Raw genomic sequence first — 12,648 nt, forward strand, 5'->3', positions numbered from 1 at the left:
TGATCAAGATATAGGGCTTATGGCGGATGTGACCGGTTGACAGGGATTGTTTACTCCTCCTAGACCTCTGGTATATCCAGGGGTCCATGTTTGCCCAACTCTCTATTTTATATTCCTTAAAGGAGTTGTGAGATTTATCACTGTTCGCTATCTTCACCTTTGATTCACGCTTCAATAATTTATCAACAGTCAATTTTATATTCGGTCAATATCTTTACATATGATATAACTTATATAATTAATGAGTTTATCGTAGTCTTGACGTTCACAGTAGTTCAACAAACTTCAGAACTGATAGATAAAATTTTACTTTATCTTATACGTGAAGTCAATCTTCTATCTATAGTTTTTATAAGAACACTGGAAAGGAACTTTGTATGGTTGTCACCAACGTTAACTATATGGAGGAGGAATATTTTCATCCCAAAACCACACCCGACTTACCGATCAGAATAGCGTTCCGGATGTCTACAAGTATTCAAGGTAAAGAAATTCACAAATGTTAGCAATCCTCTTTTCATGTTGTTATTTCATTCATATTAAAATGCTGAAATCTTTGTGACATGGATTTATATTTAGGCATGATGCAATCGGTTCATTACACAAAAATTGGATGTAAATGTATATCTCGAAGGTGGGGTGTTATAGTTAACTATCCCATTTCTTGTTTTAACGGTAAATGGATGTTTGAATTGATCATTCGTAAAACAATATTTATACACTACTGTAGAATGTAACATTTTATACTAAACACATGAACTCAGCCGAGTAATGAAAAAAAAGAAACACCAAACATAATTTTAAAAAAAAACCCAGTATTTCACCAATATTTACCGACATTAAAGGAAAACAAATGATACACTTTATGATGTTTCAGATGCAATACAACGAAATGCCCAGTTTAAGAACATGTAATAAGAATTTCAGTCTGATTAAAATCAAACCTCTCACTTCGCTCGATATACGGATAGTCGCTGCGTGAGCGACTATCCGTATATCGAGCGAAGTGAGAGGTTTGATTTTAATCAGACTGTAAGAATTTTGTTTAGAAAATATTGCATGCTAATATTAGAAGTCGAAGTTCGGTCAGTGATAGGGTGTTCGCTTCGTGACCGTGAGGTCGTGAGTTTGTAATTAGTTAGCATTAGTTGGTTTATATATGTAAGCAATGACAATCTGTGCTTCTTATTTTCGTATATTCAAGTTCTACGAATTCTTGGGAGAACTCATTGAAATTAAACTTGGTGATGAGGATGCAACGTTTAACGACGTAAGTTAAAAAAGCTGACGCACCCACCTCCACACACAAAACGGGTAGGTATTAGAAAACGCTGTTCTGGAAACTGACTAATTCAGTCTGGTTTACTAGAATTTATTCTAATACCGAGTAGAATGAATTATTGGTTGATAACCCTCCACATCGTGACCATCTAGACACTACGATAGCAGACAGTGAGATTACTACTTGTACTCCATTACATGTACGAGTTTATTTGTAACACGTTCAAACTACAGACATCGTTTTTCTTTAAGGTCAAACGCAACGTTTCTAAGAATTAAAAAAATTAATCTTCTCGAAATGAAGAGTTCTTGTATGATTTTTGACGTGAATTTAAAGTTTACAACTGGTTTTGACTATGGGTTACTCCGTTTCCCTGATCAAGATGTAGGGCTCACAGCGGATGTGACCAATCGACAGGGGATACTTACTCCTCCTAGGCACCTGATCCCACCTCTGGTATATCCAGGGGTCTGTGTTAATTTGCCCAACTCTTTATTTTGTATTCCTTATAGGAGTTATGAGATTGATCACTATTCGTTATCTTCACCTTTCATACAAGTCTTTAACATTGATATTTGATTTTTTTCAATGAATAAAATGACATTCCTTGAAATACATAGTACATTTCGTACCTAATTGATAGAACAACCAACGCTGTTCCATTCCGCTTTTGACCAATCTCCACAAAGTTGTGTAAAACATAGCGTTCTTAAAATTGAGACCAAAAACTCAGACACAAATAAACATTAAATGATCAATTTATGAATATGCAGAAGACAACTTTATCAAGTAATTTCAATTTATCGTTCTGACGGACGGATAGATCAAGTAATTACAATAAAGCACCCACCCTGTCTGAGGGGGTAATTTGTGTCAACTGATATAACTAGTAATTACAATAAAGCACCCACCCTGTCTGAGGGGGTAATTTGTGTCAACTGATATGACTACAAACATGGACTCAAAACTTTGCAACATAATTTTAACGAACCTTTATTCGCGTGTGTGAAAATTTCACGAGATTCAAAAGAACCCCACTTTCGCGAATATATCTAGCCGTACATGTAAACCAGCCCTTTCATGTTTCCTGAATAAAAAAGATAATCTCGGTCGCGAAATTTAGTCACTGTGAACCAGTTCATCACAAGTAAATCGCAAAATAAAGTCTTCGTGAATAAGATTTGGTTTACTGTAGCTGATAGCAATAAGATTTGGTTTACTGTAGCTCATAACAATAAGAGTTGGTTTACTGTAGCTCATAACAATAAGAGTTGGTTTAGATTAGCTCATAATAATATTCTCGAGAGGTACGTTAAGCAAAATACAATCAATCAATCATATTACAATAAGATTTGGTTTACTGTAGCTGATAGCAATAAGAGTTGGTTTACTGTAGCTCATAACAATAAGATTTGGTTTACAGTCGTTGATAACAATAAGATTTGGTTTACTGTAAGTGATAACAATAAGATTTGGCTTACTGTAAGTGATAACAATAAGATTTGGTTTACTGTAAGTGATAACAATAAGAGTTGGTTTACTGTAAGTGATAACAATAAGAGTTGGTTTACTGTAAGTGATAACAATAAGATTTGGTTTACAGTCGTTGATAACAATAAGATTTGGTTTACTGTAGCTGATAGCAATAAGATTTGGTTTACTGTAGCTCATAACAATAAGATTTGGTTTACTGTAGCTCATAAGAATAAGATTTAGCTTACAGTAGTTGATAACAATAAGAGTTGGTTTACAGTCGCTGATAACAATAAGATTTGGTTTACTTTAGTTGATAACAATAAGATTTGGTTTACTGTAGGTCATAACAATAAGATTTGGTTTATTGTAGCTGATAACAATAAGATTTGGTTTATTGTAGCCCATAACAATAAGAGTTGGTTTACAGTCGCTGATAACAATAAGTTTTGGTTTACAATAGTTGATAACAATAAGATTTGGTTTACTGTAGCTCATAAGAATAAGATTTGGTTTACAGTAAGTGATAACAATAAGATTTGGTTTATTGTAGCCCATAACAATAAGAGTTGGTTTACAGTCGCTGATAACAATAAGTTTTGGTTTACAATAGTTGATAACAATAAGAGTTGGTTTACTGTAGCTCATAACAATAAGATTTGGTTTACAGTAAGTGATAACAATAAGATTTGGTTTACTGTAAGTGATAATAATAAAAGTTGGTTTACTGTAAGTGATATCAATAAGATTTGGTTTACAGTCGTTGATAACAGTCAGATTTGGTTTACTTTAGGTGATAACAATAAGATTTGGTATACAATAGTTAATAATATGCAAAACCTTGTAATATTGAATCCAGTTGACATAACCCAAATTCCAACGGAGCACATTCCTGCCAAAATTTTCTATATGGTGTAAAACTTTTTTAAAAAATGGAATTTCCTTAATCGAATTTAAATAAATACAGATAACTCACAGAATAAAGATTACACAATTACTTCTAATTACTAAAACACACCATTATATACATTGTATACATGTATGTGGGAGAGAGCATTCCATGTTTTATTTTAAAACTTGTGTTCAACCCATGGTAATTCAGTTATAATGAAATACGTTCAAATGAAACTCAACTGAATCAAATCAAAATGCATTTGATATACCAAACAAATACGAGAAACATCCATTTACATTATTTTAGATTTTATACAAATTTCACTATTGATTAAAAGATTGTATTTACAATATCTAAAAAGCTTACTGTGTTAGTTAAAAGAAGAAAGAACGAATATTCCACATTCCATCAACGTGCAGACAAATAAATCACATGGTAAGCACTATGCATTTTACCATGAAATTATTTTCAGTCTTCATTCATTAGTTCAGTAAAGAAATTTTCAATCACTGTAGAATCCTAATTATACTCGAGGGATTTATTATCGCCTACTGTAGTGCGAAGAATGACTAGCAAAATTTAATTATTCGCTTTTTATTTTTATATTTCTGAAATACCTGTAAAAACTCTTGATCAACAGACACTCGTGAATTCATGTTTACGCGGTTTGACGTATACGAGTCAATTCGCGAAATTAATTACTCGCGTAAAATAAGGAATATACAGAACCACTCTTGACAACGAACAGATAACGAAATTATATTTCTGATTCAGTTAGAAAAACATCACATAATTTAAATCTCTTATTTTCCAGGTGGTCTTCCAATCTCACTTCCATTAAACGTCTGCTATTTGTCTTTAACCCAGCGCCCTATATCATTGGTTGTCGTCTCTGGAGTCGCCAAGACAAGCCAGGACTGAGCATGCGCATACTATAGCTGAGATGGTTATCACCAGGGCGATCGGCGACACCGGAACAAGAATGTTGAAGACGAATCTCCAGATTATGTAGCCATGATAATCCTTGCAACTGTTCCCCACTGTACCCTCCGTTGCTGAAATAGAACTAGACATTATTACGATGACAAATATCACAAAAGGGCCTCGCTTTGTTACATTACTTGCCAAGTATAAGGTATATAACTGTTTAAACAAGAGACCCACAAGCCTCATCGGTCACCTGAGTATCAATAAAAGGTATTATAACTATCCACAGCTAGAGCCTAGCGGAGTGGCAATGAATTTTACAATTTAAAGTAGATGGATTTTAATACGTCATAATGAAGCATGCAGATGGTTGTGCCTTTCTGTTCCTACTAAATGTTTATTTACTTTTATGTAGTGTCAGTAAAATTATAGAAGTTTATCATATTAACAGTATATGGCTGCACTGACCTTGACCTGGACCCTCTAGCCTTGGGTTTATAAAATTCACAATTCTAGCACATCCCTTTTGACTTTTTCTAAATATGCATTTAGTTTTTATTCAGTATCAGCAAACTTAAAGGTATATGTGCCGTATTTAAAAACAGTATTTTGTTTGATGTTAAAAACTAGACAAAATTTTGTCAGTATTATAAATCATAAGAAATAACACGATTTGACAAATTCGACAAATTATATACGATTATCAAAAGAGTACTGGTCTACTGAATGTAAGGAGAAAACGATGATTTTCTAATGCATATTCATGAAGAAGTCTTTCAAATGGTAAAGATATTTAATCACTATGACCATTTTGGCCCTACTCTGGTATCAAAACCCCCAGAGATCATTATATTGACAATTTTGGTAAAGAGCTATACAATTTAAGTCCATCTTGTCCCAAAGATACTTTATACCAGATTTGAAAAGAATTGGAAGAGTAGTTTTATCAAGGAGTTAAATGTCCAATTGCTAACGCAGGACGAGGGACGTACGACGACGGACGATGACCAATAGCAATAGATCACCTGATTGACTCCGGTGACCTAAAAATAAATATGTTAACAAAGCCCAAACTCGATCTGTAATCCATTGATATAAGTTTCTGTATAAATTTTCCATTCCATTGATGCAGGGATAGCCAAACAAAGGTTCGTAAAACTGTCAGAGCACGTGCGGACAGCCCCAGAGATTGATCACCATATAGAGATATCGCCTATAGGCGGAGTCCAACTTACAACAGAAACAAGGAACGATGATGACGAATATGACGTAACTATGTGGGAAGGAATTATTCATCATGATTCAAAATTACAAAAATTGCTAAATCGAAATATTTACAAGATTTGTATTCAATTCACGGGATTTCTCTTTGTACATTTACTAACCTTGCAGCTGAAGACCACTGAGAGTCAGAGAAATTATGTATATAACAGCTGTGAGGGCATACATCACAAAGGCATACTGGAAGGTGGGAAGTCCTGATCGGAAGAGGGAGTATTCGTGCGCACGCGCAATAACGTAGAATATCATGACTCCTTCGATCATGGAAATGACACCTTGAGCTAACATGAAGGCAGCATATAGTGCGCCATCGTCAGGGCAGCGAGAAGCTAGGTTTCCTCCTGTACAATATAAAGATAACACTTGCATGTTTGTACATGTACAAAACACATCCATAGTTACAATTAAGCAAAAAGAGGAGCCTCATATTTTTTTCTATTGAAATGTTAGTGGGAAAAATTCAATCATTGATTGTTATGGAAGAGTTGTAAATTCAATCATTGATTGTTATGAAAGAGTGGTAAGAAAATTTAATCATTGATTGTTTTGGAAGAGTTGTAAGAAAATTTAATCATTGGTTGTTTTTGAATTTCCTGCTAGTTGATTTTTTTTTTTTTAATGTTTTGGAAAAATCTGCTTTCACTTTTAAATATAAAGCTACTAAAGAATAGTTTTTTGATGAATAGCCGAAATGAAATTACGGTGAAAATAAGACTGTCTGTTTACAATAATGGCTTAAAATTTAGATTTCAAAAATTAGATGCATCAATTGTGGCAACGTTGGTGCAATAGGAGGGAAGACATACGGGGCATTTAAGGAAAATATTGTGTAGGTTTTGTTAGCTAGAAAAGTTCAATCATTATAAAGACGTCGTCAGCTGTAGATGAAGTGCCACAAATTTTGACCTATGCGTGGTTCTCAGGGCCGTAGCAGTGAGGGTTCTTTATCGTGCCTACCGCGATACGGCATCTCCGTTCTAACGTCATGTCCAAAGAACCCGTGACTTTCACAAGGGTGTTAGGCGAAGGACCAATCACTACCTATGTTAAAGGTCTTAAGTTTGACGCCCTACCTAGGCTGTTTGTATTATAGGAGTATAAGAGTAGTGAAAGTAAGGGGATCACTTCGACATTTTCTTTATCTTATGTCCCACATAAATCAATCAGAGACGTTTATCTCTTGTAGATATATATTTTGTAATCTGAGTTTTACAATGTGGGATTTTTGTCACGTGGAAAGATGTCTGTTTTCTATGGAGGCATACTTCTGACACCCATTTGTCAGATAAACATGTTAACTATTCAGATTTTATTTTTATTGACTTGTCGGATAATATCTTGAAAACAAAAGATATTGATATCTTGGCAAGAAAGCATGCTTAAAAGTTAAATGAATCTTGACAGAGACGTAAAACAACAAACGACAAAACCTCTGACAAATGGTGGCAGAAAAAAGTGTATAATTCTCAATGATCATTCAGTGTATCTTACCAACAATAAGGTCAACGAAGCCGAAAATGGACATGGCGACAGCAAAAGCTGCAAAATTGAAAGAATGTAATGTCTCTGAAAAGACTCATTAATTCATCAATTATTTTACGAGCATTTTGTGCAGAGGGCTGCATCTTAAAGATTTCAGATTGATATATTTAATCATTCTACATACAACATAAAATCACAGTTCAGAACTAGTGTGAGTTTTCCGACTTACCCATCACAATATGCGAGTAATACCTCTGGCAGCAATTATAGCACGAAACAGGACAACTACGCACACAACCATCTTTACATGTGTATTCAGTATAGTAAGGATCTGAACACGACATCGGCATGACTGTATACTGTAATTATAGACCGTATAGTAAGGATCTTAACACAACATGACTGTACGCTGTAATTATAGACAGTATAGTAAGGATCTGAACGCGACATGACTGTATGCTGTAATTATAGACCGTATAGTAAGGATCTGAACACGACATGACTGTACGCTGTAATTATAAACAGTATAGAAAGGATCTGAACACGACATGACTGTATGCTATAATTATAGACAGTATAGTAAGGATCTGAACACGACATGACTGTATACTGTAATTATAGACCGTATAGTAAGGATCTGAACACGACATGACTGTATACTGTAATTATAGACAGTATAGTAAGGATCTGAACACGACATGACTGTATACTGTAATTATAGACAGTATAGTAACGATCTGAACACGACATGACTGTATACTGTAATTATTGACAGTATAGCAAGGATCTGAACACGACATGACTGTATACTGTAATTATAGACCGTATAGTAAGGATCTGAACACAACATGGCTGTATACTGTAATTATAGACCATATAGTAAGTATCTGAACACGACATGACTGTATACTGTAATTATAGACATAGTAAGGATCTGAACACGACATGACTGTATACTGTAATTATAGACCGTATAGTAAGGATCTGAACACGACATGACTGTATGCTGTAATTATAGACAGTATAGTGAGGATCTGAGCACGACATGACTGTATGCTGTAATTATAGACATAGTAAGGATCTGAACACGACATGACTGTATGCTGTAATTATAGACCATATAGTAACGATCTGAACAAGACATGACTGTATACTGTAATTATAGACCGTATAGTAAGGATCTGAACACGACATGACTGTATGCTGTAGTTATAGACAGTATAGTGAGGATCTGAACACGACATGACTTTACGCTGTAATTATAGACATAGTAAGGATCTAAACACGACATGACTGTATACGGTAATTATAGATATAGTAAGGATCTGAACACGACATGACTGTACACTGTAATTATAGACAGTATAGTGAGGATCTGAGCACGACATGACTGCATGCTGTAATTATAGACAGTACAGTAAGGATCTGAACACGACATGACTGTATGCTGTAATTATAGACAGTATAGTGAGGATCTGAACACGACATGACTGTATGCTGTAGTTATAGACAGTATAGTAAGGATCTGAACACGACATGACTGTATGCTGTAATTATAGACAGTATAGTGAGGATCTGAACACGACATGACTGTATACTGTAATTATAGACATAGTAAGGATCTGAACACGACATGACTGTATGCTGTAATTATAGACAGTATATGAAGGATCTGAACACGACATGACTGTATGCTGTAATTATAGACATAGTAACGATCTGAACACGACATGACTGTATGCTGTAATTATAGACATAGTAAGGATCTGAACACGACATGACTGTATACTGTAGTTATAGACAGTATAGTGAGGATCTGAACACGACATGACTTTACGCTGTAATTATAGACAGTATAGTGAGGATCTGAGCACGACATGACTGTATGCTGTAATTATAGACATAGTAAGGATCTGAACACGACATGACTGTATGCTGTAGTTATAGACAGTATAGTAAGGATCTGAACACGACATGACTGTATGCTGTAATTATAGACATAGTAACGATCTGAACACGACATGACTGTATACTGTAATTATAGACATAGTAAGGATCTGAACACGACATGACTGTATGCTGTAATTATAGACATAGTAACGATCTGAACACGACATGACTGTATACTGTAATTATGGACATAATAAGGATCAGTACACGACATGACTGTATACTGTAATTATAGACAGTATAGTAAGGATCTGAACACGACATGACTGTATGCTGTAATTATAGACATAGTAACGATCTGAACACGACATGACTGTATACTGTAATTATGGACATAATAAGGATCAGTACACGACATGACTGTACGCTGTAATTATAGACAGTATAGTGAGGATCTGAACACGACATGACTGTATACTGTAATTATAGACAGTATAGTAAGGATCTGAACACGACATGACCGTATACTGTAATTATAAACATTATAGTAAGGATCTGAACACGACATGACTGTATACTGTAATTATAGACATAGTAAGGATTTGAACATGACATGACTGTATACTGTAATTATAGACAGTATGGTAAGGATCTTAGCACAACATGACTGTATACTGTAATTATAAACATTATAGTAAGGATCTGAACACGACATGACTGCATACTGTAATTATAGACATAGTAAGGATCTGAACACGACATGACTGTATACTGTAATTATAGACATAGTAAGGATCTGAACACGACATGACTGTATACTGTAATTATATACCGTATAGTAAGGATCTGAACACAACATGGCTGTATACTGTAATTATAGACCATATAGTAAGTATCTGAACACGACATGACTGTATACTGTAATTATAGACATAGTAAGGATCTGAACACGACATGACTGTATACTGTAATTATAGACCGTATAGTAAGGATCTGAACACGACATGACTGTATGCTGTAGTTATAGACAGTATAGTAAGGATCTGAACACGACATGACTGTATGCTATAATTATAGACAGTATAGTAAGGATCTGAACACGACATGACTGTATACTGTAATTATGGACAGTATAGAAAGGATCTGAACACGACATGACTGTATGCTGTAATTATAAACAATATAGAAAGGATCTGAACACGACATGACTGTATACTGTAATTATAGACAGTATAGAAAGGATCTGAACACGACATGACTGTACACTGTAATTATAGACAGTATAGAAAGGATCTGAACACGACATGACTGTACGCTGTAATTACAAACAGTACAGTAACGAAATGTCAGCGGCGGGACCGGAAATGAAACTTGGTGCCTCTCGGTTACGGAACTAGCATCCTTGCCACTAGTATACCTCGACAAGTAGAAATATAAAGAAGCAATCCTTTTTCCAATAAACAATGTATTTAACGGTCGCGTTGGCTATGTGGTTAGGGTTTACATTCTGGCTCTTACCGTGGCTACATCAAACTATGTAAGATGTCTTCTACACACGCTTATTAGATTCCGCGCAACAGTGCAGGCGTTGGCACGTTAAAGAATCCTCACTATTTCGGCCCTGAGTATCTTCCCAAGTCAATGATTTGTGATCCACTACGTTTGTGAGAAAATGAGTTGGATCACAAACCCTTGGGAAGATGAACCTGAGCAGCATACATACAATGTAGGGCTGACGTGTGAAAAGTTTCCACGGGGCGTAAAACAACAAATAAAAGAGAAGTAATTATTTTACAAATTTTTGATATGAAATTCAGGATAGTCAGATGTTCCATGTCGTGATTAAATTATTTTATCTAGTGTCGGCTGCTTAAGCATGGCCTCCCCTTTAACCTCGTTCAAAACAACAATCACATTTCCACTGGGTTTTTTTTTTTTTTTTTTTTTTTTTACGGATTGCAATGGCAGGCATTTCCTCATGAACGCACTGCAATTGTAAACAATACGCGTATAAATATAGAACGACTTCATAAATATAGTACGCCTATTTAAACGACAGAAATGAAACTAGAATGTAAACAGGTATAAGATTTGAATTATGCTAGCATACTTCACGAAACGCAAAATGTATTTCTACACTGGCGTAAAGCGTCACAGTTTATATTCTCATTCATTTTCAAAACTGAAATTTATCTCTTATAAACATTGTTATGTAGAATTTCTCATCCGTATCAGCGATTTTAAATCGATGTTAAGGGGATAGTAAATGTCATTTTGTGTGAAAAAAATTTTTTAAATTATTCCAATTGACTCGAACAAGCAAATTTGTGAATACATTTTGATAACAATTTTATGCACTCATCTGCATTTATTTCCAAATTTAAAACAATTATAATCTTCCAATCACGTCTCCCGAATTTTTGCTTCCTGGGCAAAAATTCAATATATACAAATTTGTTCCCAGTGTAACTTCGACAAACATGCAATCATTTTAAAGTTGATAAATATTCATTTATCCTTTTTTTTATGATATTAGAAAATGAGGGACAAAACTCACCAAAATGAATCTTACTATGCATACCACACATATACATTTAATTAAATAAGTAGTCCTTTATTCGATGATAATTTAAAGATTAAAAAAGAAAGCACTCTTTTTATTTCTTATCTACGTATATCATAATTGCAAAAATATAGTTTTCGGGAGGGGGTGGGGGTACCGAGAACTACAGGTCTGCTGGTAATTGACGCGCTGCTAACAACCCTTTATTTGTTCATTTTGGGGATGTTTATAAGATTTAGCTACTCCAGAATTTTAGATAGTAGTGCGTTTTCAATTCTGCAGAACTTTGTGAAGGCCTTCAATGGCTCCTTTCCGACATGAATCAAAAATACATGATCATTAAGCCGCATTTGCCTGCACGTACTTGCTCATTTTACACGCTATTTTTGGGTATGTTTCTATTTAAATTCCAGTTTATTCCAAAATTGTACATTAATTATGTAGAATTCAAATTGAATTAAATTTAAGTTTCTATACAAACTGCAAGAAAAAAAATTAATTTAGAATAAAGAAGAAGAAAACAAATCGTCCTACCTTAATTTTCTCCTGATGCTGTAATCCTTCACGGTTCACTGAGTGTCTCACTTCCGTTCGTGGAACGATGTTTCCGCGAAATAAGACACTCTTTCCTGCAGTCTTGTTATCGTAAAGATTAGGAGTTTAAATTTATGAAAGAGTCACGGGGGGAATGAAATATTTAAACCTATCCGTGAACAACTTAGATATACATACATGCATATTGCTGACATATACATGTATATGTATATAATTCAATGTCATTATATACATTTTGCATAACTTAGATACTGGACAATTCAGAGTTTAATATAGGGATTAAGAAAATAACAAAATCTG

The 12,648-nt window shown here is 34.5% G+C and overlaps 1 protein-coding gene across 1 annotated transcript; it reads right to left on the reverse strand.

Annotated features, from left to right (window-relative positions):
* Positions 1-4,395: 4,395 nt before the first annotated feature.
* Positions 4,396-12,441, reverse strand: LOC125681964 (uncharacterized). Its single transcript, XM_048922257.2, has 5 exons — positions 12,328-12,441; positions 7,570-7,699; positions 7,350-7,397; positions 5,963-6,199; positions 4,396-4,705 (listed from the first exon to the last, which is right to left on the reverse strand). The coding sequence occupies exons 2-5, from the start codon at positions 7,688-7,690 to the stop codon at positions 4,527-4,529; spliced, it is 585 nt and encodes a 194-aa protein (XP_048778214.1). The 5' UTR covers positions 7,691-7,699; positions 12,328-12,441; the 3' UTR covers positions 4,396-4,526.
* Positions 12,442-12,648: the final 207 nt, after the last annotated feature.

This window comes from Ostrea edulis, chromosome 2 (assembly GCF_947568905.1).
Source record: "Ostrea edulis chromosome 2, xbOstEdul1.1, whole genome shotgun sequence".
NCBI lineage: Eukaryota > Metazoa > Mollusca > Bivalvia > Ostreida > Ostreidae > Ostrea > Ostrea edulis.

Coding starts and splice junctions, on each gene's coding strand:
- LOC125681964 (XM_048922257.2), bottom strand. CDS start 7,690: ATGCCGATGTCGTGTTCAGATCCTTACTATACTGAATACACATGTAAA. Junction 7,398..7,569: donor TTACTCGCATATTGTGATGG/GTAAGTCGGAAA, acceptor TCAATTTTGCAG/CTTTTGCTGTCGCCATGTCC. Junction 6,200..7,349: donor CTTCGTTGACCTTATTGTTG/GTAAGATACACT, acceptor TATATTGTACAG/GAGGAAACCTAGCTTCTCGC.